This window comes from Chiloscyllium punctatum, chromosome 24, assembly GCF_047496795.1.
Source record: "Chiloscyllium punctatum isolate Juve2018m chromosome 24, sChiPun1.3, whole genome shotgun sequence".
Taxonomy (NCBI): domain Eukaryota; kingdom Metazoa; phylum Chordata; class Chondrichthyes; order Orectolobiformes; family Hemiscylliidae; genus Chiloscyllium; species Chiloscyllium punctatum.
In genome coordinates this window covers 50,986,426-51,004,425 of record NC_092762.1, presented here as the reverse complement: position 1 = coordinate 51,004,425, position 18,000 = coordinate 50,986,426, and the positions used below count along the sequence as shown (strand labels likewise).

Here is an 18,000-nt window from a genome sequence, read left to right as displayed (position 1 = left end):
AGGTTCCACATTTTTATGGTTCTTGACCAGAGTAGCAAAACCAGCTATTTCTCTTTGGTACACAAAGAGAATTAGAACAGCCTCACATAAGAAAGGCACTTTTATGACTTGTCCTTTATAACTCCTGTCTATTGATGGGGGAGAACCACAAGTGACCTTCATTTTCTTTGCTATATAGGTCTTCCCTGGAACTCTCTTAAATGTTATTTTTCAGAAGCTCCCTTGCTCTGCTCACTCCCTTCTGTCAATAATTGGAGCATATCTCTTGAAAGGCACAGTTTCACTGTTGACATTCCCATCAATTGTATAAATCTGTAGAAAAAGATGTTGTGTATCATGTCAATATGTCAGTACTATTATTCTGTGCCAGCCGGTCTATTTTCTCAATGATTCCCAGACCCTTAACAGGTAGATTTATCAGCACAAACATGCCTGTCAAAACCCAAACAAAATCTAACAGAGCAGGAATAAATAATAAAACCGGGCAAAGTTGATCTTCAAGGAGAAGTTATTCCTGAAATAGTAAAGATTACACCTTCCATTTCTGGGCTTCTCATTTAAAACAGTAGCACATGCAAAATGATGCACTCTTATTAATGATTCATTGATCTTTTTACCACTTTGCAAAGTTCATTCCATTGCTGTTTGGAGGTTATTGCTGGTGCATGATCGCCCAAAATGTAAAACCACTGCGCTGCAAGAGGAAGAGTGATTTGAACCCGAGGTCCACAATGTAATAAAGGAATATATAAACAGAATAAATAGAATTCATTGTCTATCAATGTGAGTAGTCTCAAACAATAACACAGAATCAATACATTGCACATGAAACAGAGAGAATTGACAACATTGAATACAGGGCTCTGTGAGGCAGGTAAGGAAAGATTTTGAGGCTGTGAGCTCCCAAGAAACTCTAATTGCAATGAAGCTCAGACTGAATGCCAAAAACTTCAAGGCTCTTTTAAAAACATTGCATTGATTTCTGGTGGTTGTTGGTAGGGGTGGCCAAATGGGCACTTGCCTTCATTCCTATGCTCAAAGGAATGGGCAGGTGGTAAGTCATGTTGAGGTTGTACTGTTTATTGGTGAGGCCTCTTCTGAAATATTGTGTCCAGTTCTGGACGCCCTGTTGTAGGAAGGATATTATTAAGCTGGAGAGGGTTCAGAAGAGACTGGTTGTTGCCAGGTGTGGAAGGTTTGAGGTATAAAAGAAAGGCTGGATAAGCTGGGACTTTTTTCACTCGAGCAAAGGAGATTGAGAGGTGACCTTATAGAGGTTTATAAAATCATGAAAGGGTTAATAGGAGGTGTCTTTTCCCTAGGATGGGGGATTTCAAGCTTAGGGGCATATTTTTAAGGTGAGAGGAGAGAGATTGAAAAAAGACACGTGGGGAAAATTTTGTATACAGCGAGTGAACTTCCTGAGGAAGTGGTGGACGCAGGTACAGTTACAATGTTTAAAAGACACTTAGATAAGTACATGGATAGGAACGGTTTGGAGGGATATGGACCAGGAACAGGCAGGTGGGACTAGTTTTGGGATTACGTTCAGCATGGACGGGTTGAACTAAAGGGTCTGTTTCCATGCTGTATGACTCTATGACTACTCTCTGAGACCAGATTACTGCTGCCCCCGAAAAGGTAGCTGTTGACTTTTTTGTTGGAAAAATCCTGCCTTTTAATCAATTCCCCCAGTGCTAGACTCCTGTTCCTTCACCCGTCCAGTCAAGATCTAAAGACTTCCCCACCTCCTCCCCCCTCACCCAACCCCTCATCAACTGAACCCTCCTGCCTCTGAGCAATCTAAACATCTCCCACTCATCATCTAGGACCTCTCCTAGCACCCCCTTTTGTCTGTGGGGTCACACAAATTCAGAGGCATTGAATGAGGTCACACAGGGGAAGCAGTTGGGAAGTACTGACTTAATCACTAAAGTTGAGCCTGTGAAATGTTCCGGTTTAACCTAGTTCAGTCATTTTACTGTGAGCAAAAATTAGCAGCTAATTATATCATGGAATTATTCACCATGATGAACAAAGATTTATTTTATATGTAAAGCCGCAGATTTCCGAGGGATTGGATTTAGCAGGATTGTTCAGAGACCTTTAGTCCATCAGCTCAAATTTAGAAGATTATTGCAGAGGTTTTAACCCAAGGACCTGGATACAGAAGAGCTTTTACCAAAGGCCAGGGTTTAGGTTGGATTTTACAAGGTATTAACCTGGGGATCCAGATTTAAAGGAATTTCACAGGACTGTTCATGAAGAGCTGGGATTTCAACATTGTGTTGTTTCAACACCTATACACATCATTCAATCAGTGACGTTCCAACACTCATAGCATTCGTTGTAAACAGGTTACCACCATCAGAAAATCTAAGATAAACTTTCAACACTTACTCTTCAGAGCTTGGCCTTGAATCATGGTTTTACAACAGTACTTGTTCTGCTGTTCTTCATTCTTGGAAATACAGACAAACCAATCTCATGCATCGTGTTTGAAGTCTTTTCTCTATTTGATCATAATCTGTTTCAAATTGGTAGCCATGGAGATTTGCGAGGCATGTGGATTTGCAGCCCAAAACAAGACCAAAGTGTCTAGTCAGATTGTGGGGTAAATATCAAACCAACACTTGGAAAACAGAGCAAACCAAAGCCTCAGGCAGCATTCTTCACTCAGATCGTCCTGGGATCTTTCTTTGCACTAATGACTGTAAAACTGCACTTTAGAGCAATCCAGGTTATTTCAAAGAGACATAATGAATCCTTCTTTGACAAGCCCCAATGATGTCTGTACTTCTGAACATTACATTGCTGCAGTGCAGTGCAGAGTGCTATATTTGATGGGACAGTGAGTGATAAAAACAAAAAATAGATCCACAATCGCTGCTAGATACATAAATTTTAAACTCTCTGGTTCAGTTGGTAGGTACCCTGCTAAGTGTGGAATGTTATAGCCCCCAAAGGATCCAAATTCTCTTTCTGACTGGTTGTGTTAACTGCTGTCAGTCAGCCAAGCAGCAGGATTGTTATAATTGGACTTGATATAGCTGGTCAAGAGAAATCAAATGGGTAAATTGGCTCTTGATTCCAATCCAATTATGTTGCAAAGGGCAAACACAGACATGCATATCATTGTGATAGCATGACATAGCTGAATTTCCCAGCACACATTGACCAGCTGGTGGGAGATGCCCAGTCCCCAGTGGAATCAGAGATTCGTTAAGACCTACACCATCAGCACAAGAATAGGAGTGTGAGCACATCAATGAGAAGGAACTAAGGTATATAAATTAGACAGTAATTAGGTTCTTAACTACTTTTAAGAACATTAAGTGTTATACTGGGCTCAACAGAATTGGCCATCAATACTTCAAATTACCCCAGCAGCTATAAAGAGAAATACTAACAAATTCACTGCATGAGATCACTTGATTAATAAAGCCCAGTTCCAAAATAAATTTAAAAACAGAAGAGTACAAGTAGGGCATTAGAAATTATTTCATACAGTTCATATTTACTCATTTAAAAATCAAACACATTTGAGCAGAGAGAGAGTTAGAATTGGCCTACAAATTACTTTCAAACACTTACCATTAATGTGTTAAAATGTGACCTTCATTGTGATGCCTAAAGAGCATTGAGGTGCCCACTCCACCATAGTATATCTCAGACAGGTTGGGGTGGGGTGGAGTCTAACCTACAGTCTCCAGAGGCAGCAGATGGTGACAGAGACAGGCAGATGGCAAGGCAGCAGGATAGAGCAGCACCTCCATTTATTTGGACATCAGCCCAGTTTAAATGGTGAATATTGGGCCCTCCCTGCCCATGAACATTTTTCATCTCATGTACTTGATCTCTACATCCTCCATATCAGCCAGTATCCACAATGTGATGATAAGAGACACTATACCTTTGAAATGGAGAGGAAGTAAAATTAAACTTCTAACATTCAAATAAAGCTGTCACTCAACCACAGTTCATACTGAACCTAAAATATCATTCATAAATACTTTCAAAAAATTAAAACCCTTCAATTGGTTGATCTATTGGAAAAACAAGTACCTCTTTCAATTATTACATCAATGACAGCTGATCCTCCAATAAGATCTTAAAACTGTCAAACAAAATGTGAACACCTCACCCTGTTGAGTTAAGTGGCTCCGGAGCTTTTGAAACTCAGCCAAGCATTCATAATGGGCTCAGCTGTCAAACCCTGGAAAATGTAAAAATGGAGTCCTTTGAAACTAAAAACAACAAGGTGGCCTTCATTTCTGAGCTACATCATGTGACCTGTCCATCAAAACAGTTCAGGAGCCAGTGTATTACATTTCCTCTAAATGAAAGCTTCAGAAGGCATCTTTATGTAAAAAAAAATCTGTGTATTTAAATAATTTCAGATTATTATAATAGAGATCTGATGCCTATTTTTTTCAGTTTATAGTGCATAAGAGCTCCTTTCCCTTTGGGTAAAGTTGCACCATAACAATTACAGAAGGCTGGTTGGTGTACTGGTCAACTTATCTTTGCAGAAGTGAGCCTTATCATTAATTACTTCGGTAAAAACATATCTGCATTGCAATACAGTATGTAACTATTAAAACTGTAATTACACATTTTAAAATATGTATCAAAGTCTTTCAGTGACAGGTTTCTCAAAGAGGAACGTACTTCTTTCAGTCCCCCTGTGCTTCACCTTTCTCCTGAAAGACTGTGACTTCCTATCGAAACAGACCCAATACCATCAAAAATAGCCACATTCTTTGCCCAGTGCCTGACAAATCTGGCACAACTGAAATTGGGGAATGGGAATCAGGGAATTGGCTAACGTCTGTCATTTTAAAATCTCCTCCCTCCCTACACCCCAGGATTGTGTGTCAGGTCAGTGCTGATGCAGTAGAGTTGGTTGCATAGAATCGTGGGCTCTTATAGGATTTTAAAAATTGTTTCCTGATGCTGTTAACCCTGGAGCTTTGAATTTTGGTCCCTTCAAGTCGTATTCAATTCCATTTCAAATTTCTATTTCAATGTTAAACAAGACAGGAGTCAACTCTGTGGAATTGAAATACCGTATGTGATTGGCAGAAGTGGTTTACATTCCAGGACTATGTTGCTATGGCAACATGTTCTGCAAAGCATGGCTGACATGATGAACTCATTATACACCAATTCTGTCTGCAATTTATTTTTGCTTAATTCTGAAAATAGAATCAAGGCAAGTACCTGCACTTATTGAACATCTTCCATGATCTCAGGTACATTCAAAACTTCATTTGAAATGATGAAACACGAATGAAATGTGGTAAACACACTGGACAACGTACGTTAAGACTGATTAACAGCAATGAGGTATAGGGCTAGATAATATACTTTGTTCGTGTTGGCTGAGAGATAAATATTGCCCAGGACACTGGGTAAAATTGCCCACCTCATCTACAAATAATGCAATAGGATCTTCAATGCTGTGCCAGTAGACAAGGCTCCATAATGTTTCTTTTGAAAGTTTACATTTCCAACAGTGCAACACTCCCTCAGTCATACACGTGAAGTGTCTGCTTGGAAATGGGCTTAAATTGCTGGAAGAGGGCTTGAGCTTACAACCTTTCTCACGCAAACGAGTGATACACTTGAGTCAGGACTGCAGTGTATCAGTGCAAACTCAAGCTGCTCCAGAATAATGTCCAAATCTTGGATTTTAGTGAATCAGAATGTTTCTCTTTCATTGCGATTTTATAGAATTCCAAACTTCCTGCCTCTGGAATTTCACTCAACCAAATCCTTTCCAATTCCTATTTTATATGGAATTCAGAAGAATAGAACTAATCTGCATTCGCTTCCACTCAATGGCTATAAATTTATAGTTAACTTCTTTACCAATTATAGTAATTATGATACTACCACAAGCAAATTGATATCTCTGTTAATCAGGGAGTGAAAATGATCACATATATTTTCAGTCAGGATGTTATGAATGAAACATTGAGCACTGCCCACTTCTCCTCAATTCAGAATTACCTATCACTTAAAGTGGGTTGATTGTGGCTTGAGCCTTGACTATCTGCTGAGGCATAGACAACTCAGATTGTACCTTTTTTAACTAGGTGGACATGGAAGTTTGGGAAGGACTGCTATTAGGGGCAGTAGCATCCATTATGATTAATTCTGTTATGAAGTTGTGAACCTGTACTGTTCCTTTAAGGGAGCTGAAGTTTCTGGCTGGCATAGAGTGGGCTGAAAGATTTTGAAGTGTAACAGTTGGTTGACAACCATAGCTGGAGCTGCGTTGCCATGGTACACAACAAATTCAAATTGGCCGATCAGTTTAAATTATGCCCCAGATACCAAACTCCAGTCGAATTTGGATTTTTCTGTTTTGGATGACATCAAACCAGTGAAATGATCCAATGTTTTGGGGAATAAAATCAGACATTTTGAACAGTTGGAGGGAGAACAGCAAAGAGCTGCCAAACACCAACATAACATCCAGCAGATTAGCTCTCTAAAAGGTACCTGTCCATCAGAATTTTGTGCAGCAGAATACTGAAGCCAGCCTAGAGAAAACTACAGAGAAAGTTCGACATCTGAAGATGATAACTGGGTTTGAAATTGATTTTGCTGTAAATCTAAGAGGGAATTTATCAGACCAGTATTGTAGAGTGGGAGATAGAAATAGGTTTAAGAGAAAGGAGTTATAAATAGTTGCTTTTTAATGTTCTCTTTTGGATTTAAAGAATAAAATTGTTAATTTTTTTCTTTAAATAGTGATATTTGGGATAGTTCTTTGCCACTTGAAATTTAACAGATTATGGCACAAGGTGAGCGTTTCTGTGTGTCTGGTTTAAATGAGCAGATGGGTTTATCCCATGTTGTAACAATTCCTAAAGTTAATATTGGCAACTGCCAGGGAACAAAGAGAAACTTGATTCCAATTATAACGTGGTCAAAATCATTCCATTTGCAGACACGTAAACAGTCCATGAGGAAGATAGTCAACAGGTTAATTAGGAAATACCTGTATCCATTAAAATTAATTTGGAGCACTGTGCAATAACTGATGAGGCGTTAATACTCAGCCATGCTCTGAGCCTGTCAAGAAACCCTACTTCCATTTTAATGATCAGAAAGTTTCCAATTTTGATCATATCTTTGGTAGATTTTTGCCAAAGATTGCCCAGAAGAGTACTCATAGAATTTGAAATCTTGAATTACTCCATCATTGATCCCAGCTTTTCGCCTGTCTGTTCCCTCCCAGTTGTGTTACTACCAAGTTATTGCAATCCTCCAAGAGGATTTTACTCCATCACAAACCAATGAACCAGAACACAGAGTTACTTTCCACTGCTCTGAGGCCACCAAGTTCATAGACAGGTCCTTCAGCCCAACCTAGTCCATGCAGACCAAAATGTCCATCCCCACTAACCCCATTTCCCTGCACTTGGCCCATATCCTTCTAAACTTTTCCTATTCATGCATTTGTTCAAATGCCTTCTAGATGTTGTTAATGTATCTGCCTCAACTACTTCCACTGGCAGCTCAGTCCATATGCGTACTACCCTCTGTTGCCCCTCAGGTTGCCTTTTCTTCTTTGTCCTCTAACCTTACACTGATGCCTTCTCGTCCTCAATTGCCCAACCCTGGGACAAAGACTGAGTACATTCACCCTATCCATGCCTTTCATGATTTTATACACCTCTACAAGGTCCCTCCCTCAGCCTCCTGCACTCTAAAGAAAAACATTCTAGTTTGTCCAACCTCTCTCTTTAACTCAGACCGTTGAGTCCTGGCAACACCCTTGTAAATTTCTTCTGCACTCTTTCCAATTTGATAACATCTTTCCTATAGCAAGGTGACCAAAACTGAACACAACGGTGGCCTCACCAACATCCTGTACAGCTGCAACATAATTTCCCCAACTTCTATACTCAATGCCCAGGCTCATGAAGGCCCGTGTGCCAAAGACACTGCCCTGTCTACCTGGGACTCTATTTTCAGAGAACTGTGCACCTGAACTCCAAGGTCCCTCTGTTCCATTACACTCCTTAAGGCCCTACCATTCACCATGAAACTCCTACCTTGATTTGACTTTCTAAAATGCAAGAACTCACACTTATCTATATTAAACTCCATTTGCTCGTTGTTTTCAAAGGGACGTGTCACAGGAATAATCAGTTTAAATGATGTGCTTAGCAGACAAGACTTGACAGTCTTTACGACAAGGTTTAATCAAGCAAATTCCATTTATCTCTCCATCCTCCCCCAGGTGCTGCAAGGACTACTGGATGTTTAGAAATGTAACAAGATGTAAAAATATTCCAGTGACTGGTCGACTAGTCTGCGCAGTTATCTGTTTGCTAGGAAGAAACAACACTATTTACACAATTGAGGAAGAAACTTGAACAGACCAACTCATTGTCAGGGGTTAGAAGGGACTTTGTGCATTGAGGTTTATTCGAATGTGGAATGTTTTCGCACAAGTAGCTGGTGAAGCTCAATAATGACATTTAAGCAGTGCGTTTAGAGGTACAGGGAAAGATCAGAATGGAGAGTTTTGAGTAGATTGTGTCATCCTTGGTTTAGCAATAACGTGCTGAAAATGTGTTGCTGGAAAAGCACAGCAGGTCAGGCAGCATCCAAGGAACAGGAGAAACAATGTTTCGGGCATGAGCCTTTCTTCAGGAATAACATTCTTTAGCAATAACATTCCTGCCCCTGAATCAGACTGCCGTGAACTCAAACTTCACAGTGGAGATGTAATCTAGTCTGACACCTCGGTGAAGTCTTGCTGTGCACACTTTCATTTGAAATGATAAAATAATAACGTGTTCCTTCATTTCTAATTCTATGCCTGATTGGTTATAATTTTGATCTGTAGGTTCATGGGGATCTAAGTCAAGACTGCCTTCACTCAGCACACAACCTAATGTTTATTTCTAACAGACAGACTATCAGATATGTCTGGGCTCCATTTGAACACTCGAAACACACAAACTTCGCAGAACATCAGGACCATGTCCCCTGGAAAAATTCTTTCTCCAAATCCCAATTTGGTCTTCATATAAATGGTTAAAAGGAGTGGCAGTATTGATAAGATACTGTAACAACTGGAGGCGGTGGGGGGGGGGGGGGGAAGGGAATGTTCACTATCCAGTGTTTAAAGTGGTCTTTCCCTCCCACAGGATGGCCAGTCACGGACTGTCCGGCAGTTCCAGTTCACAGACTGGCCAGAGCAAGGAGTGCCAAAATCCGGAGAGGGTTTCATTGACTTTATAGGGCAAGTGCATAAAACCAAGGAACAGTTTGGCCAAGATGGTCCTATCTCAGTTCATTGCAGGTGAGTAATGGATGTTGTATTCCAAGAAGCAACACACTGTAAAGCTTAATGAAAGAAGGGTTTTTTTGTGAAGTGAAGTGTTACTGGAATGCTATTAACTATCAGTGCAGCTGAGCTGGTCACATTCTTGTCTCACACTGTGCAGGTATGTGTTCCACTCCAAGAACTAAGCTTCTCATGGAGTGTGTAATAATTGAGTCCCGGGTTTGTACAATGTAACATGAAATCCTTCATTTTACTAGTGCCGGAGTCGGGAGGACTGGAGTTTTTATTACACTCAGCATTGTCCTGGAAAGGATGAGGTACGAAGGGGTTGTGGACATCTTCCAGACTGTCAAGATGCTCCGAACGCAGCGGCCTGCCATGGTACAGACAGAGGTAAGAACAGTGCTTCTATGTCCATCATGTAACAGAGATTGGGCACAGGACCTCATGTGGTCTAACCAACTTTCAAAGGACGTTTAACATTACTTCCCAGCTTTTCAGTTGTGTTCCCCAGAAAATAAAATTCAGCTGCTTATTGAATATTAAAAGCCCAAACGTGATTCACCCCTCACAGTTTTAAGTTGGCGGTTCATCAGTTTATCTGATGAGCTGGATAAGCAAACGAGAAATCATTTATGCTCGACAATCCAACAATTAATTATCCAATAATTTGTATTGTGCAAGATAACTAACACAGAAAAGTGGAAACTGCTTTAAAAAATCAATTATCGGATAGCTTGAATTAAGCAACTTTGAAATAGGAAGCTTAATCAGAAATCAATTGTAAAAATGTTAAGGTATCTGAGCTCTTTCTAAACAAATATGGGATTCATGGTCTCCATTGCCTTCCAAAAAGACTTATTTGTTCATGTTAAAAAAATGGAATCCCCCTAGGAATTGTAAAAATTAAGAGTTTCATAAGAGATGTTATTAACTGTGAATGGGATATTGAGTAATGCTAGAATTGGACTGGAAACCACTGTTGGGGACACTTTTGTAGTGGGCTTCCAAGCTGTGAAGTGGCCAGAGTACAAGTGACAATCTGTAAAGGAACTTAGAAAAAACATGAAATCAGTACCATACAGGAGTAAGTGACAACCTGTCCCTCAATCCAAAGCTATCTCAATCTGGCTATACCTTATAGAGTCATAGAGATGTATAGCACGGAAACAGACCCTTTGGTCCAACCCATCCATGCCACCCAGATATCCCAACCCAATCTAGTCCCACCTGCCAGCACCCGGCCCATATCCCTCCAAACCCTTCCTATTTATATAACTATCCAGATGCCTTTTAAATGTTGCAATTGTACCAGCCTCCACCACTTCCTCTGGCAGCTCATTCCATACACATACCACCCTCTGCGTGAAAAAGTTGCCCCTTAGGTCTCTTTTATATCATTCCCCTCTCACCCTAAACCTATACCCTCTAGTTCTGGACTCCCCCACCCCAGGGAAAAGACTTTGTCTATTTATCCTTTCCAGGTCCCTCATGATTTTATAAACATCTATAAGGTCACCGAACAAGAGGGCACAGCTTAAAAATACGGGGTAGACCATTTAGGACAGAGATGAGGAGAAACTTCTTCACCCAGACAGTGGTGGCTGTGTGGAATGCTCTGCCCCAGAGGGTAGTGGAGGCCCAGTCTCTGGATTCATTTAAGAAAGAGTTGGATAGAGCTCTCAAGGATAGTGGAATCAAGGGTTATGGAGATAAGGCAGGAACAGGATACTGATTAAGGATGATCAGCCATGATCATATTGAATGGCAGTGCAGACTCGAAGGGCAGAATGGCCTACTCCTGCACCTATTGTCTATTGTCTATTGTCACCCCTCTGCCTCTGATATGCCAGGGAAAACAGCCCCAGCCTATTCAGCCTCTCCCTGTAGCTCAACTCCTCCAACCCTGGAAACATCCTTGCGTATCTTTTCTGAATCCTTTCAAGTTTCACAACATCCTTCCGATAAGAAGGAGATCAAAATTGCACACAATATTCTAAAAATGGCCGAACCAGTGTCCTGTATAACCGCAACATGACCTCCCAACTCCTGTACTCAATACTCTGAGAAATAAAGGAAAGCATATCAAACACCTCTGCCATCTCTCTTCATAAGAAAGAAGACCAGCTGTCGACTGTTTGGTCCACCAAGCCTCTCTTGCCATTCATTAGGAGAAGTGAAGGTGACTGCTCTTGACATCAAGGCAGCATTTGACTGGGTGGGGCATCAAGGACCCTTAGCAATACTGGTCCCGCAGGAATCAGGAAAAAAGCTATCCACTGGGTGGGATACCATTCCCAAAGGAAGATGTTGTGGTAGTTGGAGGTCAGTAATCTCAGCTGCAGGACATATCTGCAGGAGGTCCTCAGGGTAATGAATTCGGCCAAACCCCTATCCACAGGTCAGAATGGCTCGCTCAGGAAAAGAATATCTAATTAACGATCCTGTGGGAGAAGAAGTTCCTCCTCATTTGTCGTATTTGAGAGTTCCCTTAATTTTAAACTGCTCTCCTTCATCCTAAATTTCCCCACAAGAGGAAACATTCTTACAGCATCTGCCCTGTCAAATCCTTCAGAATTTTATGTCTCTAGCTGAGACTACCTCTCACTCTCCTAAACTCCAATAAATGTAGACCGAGACCAATCAATTAAGTTTCATTAAGGAAACATTGTTATCCAAGAAATCCACACGCTGAATCCTTTCTGAACTGACTTTAATGCATATCTCTTTCTAAGTAAGGAAACCAAAACTACACAGTAATCTTACCAATGAAGAGCTATAGCGATGCTTCTCTATACTTCTTTGGAGTTTACTTGGACTCCATTCTGGTAGTCCTGGAATTATAGAGCTGCCAAACAATGAACCAGATTGACATGCTGTTCTTCTGTGTAGGACCTCCTCCGAGAGGGATGGCTGCAAGTACCACACTAACTCTATTAAGGCTGGCCCCAGGGGAATATAACTGAGAGGCAGCTGGGTTTCAGTCTAGGAAAGTGGGGAATGTGTCCTCTTCTTAACCACCATCACCCCCACAACAGCGCCCCCAGAATCCAGACTTTTGATAAAAGGGGTCAAATTGAAACAACTTATTATAACCATTCAAAGATGTCAATCAAGCAAAGTGAACAATTCGCTTCACTTGTTAATGAAGAATTCTTGCTGAGCTCATGCTGTATGTATCAGTCATGTGTGTCATGAGGACAGGTAGAAACCGAGATGGCATCTTTGTGGGTGGCTCAGTGGTTAGCACGACTGCCTCACAGCGCCAGGGACCTTGGTTTGATTACACCTTTGGGTGACTCTCTGTGTGGGGTTTGTGCATTTTCCCTGTATCTGCATGGGTTTCCTCCCGCAGTCCAAAGATGTGCAGGCTAGGTGGATTAGCCATGGGAAATGCGGGGTGTCAGGGATTGGGCGGGATGCTCTTCGAAGGGTTGGTGTGGACTTGATGGACCGAATGGCCTGCCTCACGCTGTAGGGATTCTATTCTATTCTACTGTTTGCATTACAAATTAACAAATGCTTTGTGAAAGATGTTTTGTTCAGCTTCACATACAGAAGAATGCACTCTCAAACACAGTTCGGTGTTGAGTTGCTTTCAGTATTTTGGGGGACTGTAGCATAAGAAATACTGGATAGGTGAGATATTCTCCTCTCTCAAGGTGCAGACTGAGGAAAATAATAGGTACATTGATCCTGGAGAGAGAGAGAGAGATACTGTGGAAAGAAAGTTATCCCTTTCTCACCAATTCACTAATTATGTACTGAGCAAGACAGTCCATGTACAAGTGGGAAAGATAGCTAATTTGCAGACTGGGAGAGAATGGGAATTTACCTACTGGATAAGGTAGAGGTGACCTCCAATATGGAGGCAATCAGAGTCACAGAAGGGGATCATTGGATTAGCCTCTGAAAGCCACCACACGGACCTTCCCTCCAACCCCCCAACCCTCCTGACTCCCCAGTCCCTGCGAGAGGAGTGAAAATTGCTTCCCTCCTGATCCCCTAAGGAGTAGTCCTGGATCAGTGGGCTTTAGGACCTAGAAGTTGCCAGCCTCTATGTGGCCAGCAGTATCGAACAGCCCAGGTTGCCTGTGTCCCAGGGTCTGTGATTTATTAAGAAAGCCACCCACATCCGTATGTCAATCCTCAATAAGCTGTTTGGTGGGAAAGTGAATGGCTTGGTGGTGGGAGTGGCATCTGAGTCACCACTTATCAAGCTCTCCCCATCCCGCCCCCCCCCCCCCCCCCCACACACACACGTGCACACACACACACGTGCACATACACACACTAACACACACTCTTAAACAAAGGAATGAGAATATTCCACCCAAAGACTGATGTCTCTCCCAGATAATGAGTCTTTGACTTAAAATAAACTTTCCTGGTGTACGCAACCAACACCATCAGAACAGTTAATCTAATCACTCACTTCACTGGTTTGATGGGATCTTGCTACATGGCCATTGGTTCCATTTAGTAAATTGTAATTCATGGGATGCAAAGCACTCTGGGACATTCTAAGGGTGTGAGAAGTGTTTGGCAAATTTACCTCTTCCCTTCTTTAAAAGAAACATTTGTGTGTTCAGTTTCAGTTAGAGAATAGCAAACCATTAAAATGTCATTCTCTTTTGATAAATCTTCCTTTTCTATACTTTCAGGATGAGTATCAGTTCTGCTATCAAGCAGCATTGGAGTACCTTGGGAGTTTTGATCATTATGCAACGTAAAAAGCCATTGATCACCAAACTCTAACAGGCCACAATGGACATGGAGCGCCTCTTCTGAGCCATATAGCGTGCTTGAAAAGTACTTTAATTCTAACCACCGCCGGGGGAAGATATTTTGGATGGACCCTAAGGGAACTCAATGTTGTAACCCAGAAGAGGAGAAGGACCCTGGTCTGTTGGGGAGGGGGATCATTTTAATTATGGACACATCCTACTTACCTCAAGTGTTCAACTGTGGTGAAATGGATCTGGATTTCCTCCTGTGTGGACTGTCTAATGAAATATTAAGGACGGGCAAGCAAAAGGTCATTCAGAAAGTGGATGAAGGGAAAACCTGAAAAGATGGGATCCTGTCTTTGGTTACATCATTAGAGTTCTGCTTGCTTAAAATCCCTTTTACTAATCTAAGCTATGGAACAGCATTAAAGGGAATCGCTCACAAAGTCACACTTACTGCAGATGTTCTTTTGTGGTTGGTTTTGGCTACTCTGTAGTCATCAAAGATAGCAGAGATTGTTTTTTTTTCTATCCTGTGGCAGTCCCCACTGGGCCATACCTCATCTATGCATGTTCTGCATCTGTGCCTTCTCCCTACATCAGATTCACTTGTGAATCTATTTTTGATGACTCCATGATTGTCTCCTATCCTAACTGTTATTTTAATTCTGCAGTAGTGAGGGAGCTGCACCCAAGCGAGGCACCACTGCTGTCGACATGGATAGTTACAGGCTCATTTCCAGAGAGTGGGTTAGGATGGACATTTCTGACCTTTTTCATGGAAAACCTGAGACCAATATAAAACATCACCAGGTTAACAGCGAGCCAGCCAAAGACATGAGAACATGTATCCTCAAATTGATAAACTGACCAATGGAGTCAGGGATCTGAAGTGGAGCTGAGGAACAGGAAATTCAGTTGTACTGCAGGCACGTTAAATCTTCTGTTTAATCAAAGCAGAGGTTCTAGAAAAGGCTCTTGCTTGCATTTTGTTAAGAAAGGGATAATGCACATAGGAGACACTAAGGAGATAGTTGAAAATGTTACACAAGGAAAGTAAAGATTAAATTCAAATGACTGCATTTACACATTCCCACATGAAGCACCAAAGCATTCTTTGTTCATAATTGCAAACCCAGTATTGCACCCATCTCAGTTCTGAGGGGAATGAGTTATACCTAAGGAAGTATCCCTATTTAAATAATAACAACATGATCATATCATAATCATATGTTAATAGTCAGAACAAAAGGATGAATGTGATGGCTGGACAAAACACCACTGTGTTTTCAGGAGCGTGTACATTCCTGAGGGCTGCTGAAGGGGATCAGTGACACAATGCCCTCAGGACAGTCAATCCATATGTACTGCAATCTCTAAGCTAGGGATTCGAGTCTTTGGACATTCCCTCCTCCTGCTAGAGGACAGTGAAGTGGAAAAGCCCTTCAGATAATTCTGCTATCTGCTTATCTCCCTGTCTAATCATAAGAATGCAACAATTCTAAATGTCCTTATTGGGAGGAAGGTGGGAAAGAAGGAATAGTGCCTTTCTTTGTTGGATTGAAGAAAATTAATATCACTGAATAAGTATTAAATAAATACAATTGTTTTGTTACACATTTGAAATGACCATCCTATTTATTAACACCCCGAGTCATGTCCTGTACATCTGCAAACAATCAACATGTTGTAATGGGTAATTGAGCCTCACGAGATCAAAGCAGGCCTATAGGTGACATTATAACCACTTGTCTACCATCACCTATCATCACCAGTATCTTTCAGAAAGGCATGGTTTGAGGGTAATCCTAGTTATCCAAGACACATTTTATGGTGCTGAGGCAGATGCCATCATAGATGACATAGTACAGATTTGATGCGATTTCATCTTACACAGAATCAGCCTTTTTTTTTGAGAAACGTGTTGTTATGAATGTTCATCAGTGGAAAGATTTCTCCCCTTTAAAGAGGGCAAAATTTGAATGACCGACCTTGTTGTGTTATTTTGCATTTTTGTAAAAGAAAGGTTTTAATTTGCTGACAGCAATTAAATTAAATTAGCCCACTAAAAGAGCAGTTGCAAGTGGCCACTTTACAGGAACAGTATCATCTTTGTAAAAAATGACTTTCAGCAGGAACGGGTGATTTGCAAACACCATGCATGTTACACTGAACAAAAGAACAAAGTTAACCATGAATGGGTTCTCTTTAGTGCTTCATCATACCACAGTTTCAGCTCGCCAAGGTTATAGAATATTTTTCCATTAGGTTTGATACCCAGCTTATGAAATGTGGCTTGCTGATTTGTCTAAACTTCTCCACACTTTGGTCTATAACCCTACCTTCCTGATTGGCAGAGGTCATTTGTAGTTAGCAGTCAGTAACTCATGCTTCAATTAACTTTGTCTTTTTGAGGGAACATTACAATTGACAGCCAGTCTGGGGGTCTCTGAGTGCAGTAATTAATCCTGAGCAGTATTTGCGTAAATCCGACTTTGCATAAGTATTGAATACGAATCCCAGATGTAATTCAGCTTCAAGCATGGTTCCTACTTTTTAATAAGGTAAGCTTTATAATTATCCTTTTATAAAGTTAATAGTTGGTGTATGCATCATATAGTGAAAAGCCCTGTGATGTTTCAGTAATGTCATTCACCATTAATCTGTCCATTGTCATAACTACCCAATAGACCAATAACTGAAGGATCTGGCAAGGTTCTCTCCCTCACCCTAACTCCACCTCCCAATATTTCAATAAAATGTCTAAAAATAGACTGCATAACAAAAGATCTTTTTCACTGCTTGGCCTTGGGACTGCAAATAGGAAGCCCATAATTAACGAATGGGACAACTTCAAAGAAATACATGAACAGCATTCACAAGGGGGGAAAAATATACCTCAACCTTGATGACTTGATGAGCTGAGGAGAGCGTCGAGACAATACAGAAGGGGTTGAATTTGTGAGCGGTTTTCTTGAAAATATTTTGTGTTTTGTAACATACGACAAGCATAATCTTTTTTTTAATTGTGTATTTGTTCTTTTTTAACAAAAAAAAACTATCAGTCAAATTAAAAGAAACAAAAAAAACATTTAAAATACATTTATTTGTTCATATTATGTTTAAAGACAGTCTATTTTTTCACTGTAGAAATGTTTGTGACTGGTTATATATCATTGGATTCTGAATGTTTAAAGAGCTTTCTTTGTACCATTTTAAGGATGTGCTTCATTTATCAGGATTGCTTTCCTTCTTTATTTTGCCCCCAAAATGGAACTTTGATATGTTGGGATAAACAGAAATTAGCCTGGGGATCAGGATTGCTACCCTGGGTTTATTCCGACATGTTCCTTGTCAATGTCTGTGATGAATTTACTCAATAACTTGTGGAAGTTGCCAGACTTAACTAGTATGACAGCCAAATTAATGGGACGTTGAGAAACAAAGGAACTGTCATTTGTTTGAGGGCCAAGTAATTATTGCTTTTGAACAACTCTTACTTATAACTGAAAATATAATTGGTTATAAAAACCACTGTGTATGTAGATATGTTGACTTTGTATTAAAGGAAGATTGTCTGGAAAAATGCTCTGGTCACTTTTTCAAGATGTTCTCTTTCAGTGTAAATGATCCAATAGGGTATGACACCTGCTCAAAACATTTATTCATTTCCAAGCCCTGGTGCAGTGAACCTATAAAACATTATTTTGCATTAAGTAGCAAAAGATAACACAATGAAAATATTGGTTTTCTTGCTTGAGCTTTTTATTGATGAGTCTTTATTGACCATAAAGCAAATGTGACGGTTATAAAACAGAGTGGCTTCAATAGGAGGCACCAATTTGATTTGCCTTTCCCGTTGTATTTATACTCCACCTTTCATGGTCTTCAGATTTCCAGTGTGCTTTCCTCTTTGTTTAAGGTGATATCATTGCACAAGAAAGCTATTTCAAT

General features: G+C 40.6%; 1 protein-coding gene across 1 annotated transcript in view; it reads left to right on the top strand.

The window, feature by feature from the left end:
* LOC140494541 (receptor-type tyrosine-protein phosphatase delta-like) overlaps positions 1-17,632 on the top strand; it is a 384,530-nt gene extending 366,898 nt beyond the window's left edge. Inside the window, exons 35-37 of the mRNA XM_072593818.1 lie at positions 9,177-9,331; positions 9,574-9,709; positions 13,981-17,632. Of these exons, the coding sequence (XP_072449919.1) occupies positions 9,177-9,331; positions 9,574-9,709; positions 13,981-14,049 (360 nt within the window). The 3' untranslated portion in view covers positions 14,050-17,632. The remainder of the gene's footprint in view (positions 1-9,176; positions 9,332-9,573; positions 9,710-13,980) is intronic.
* The last annotated feature ends 368 nt before the right edge of the window (positions 17,633-18,000 follow it).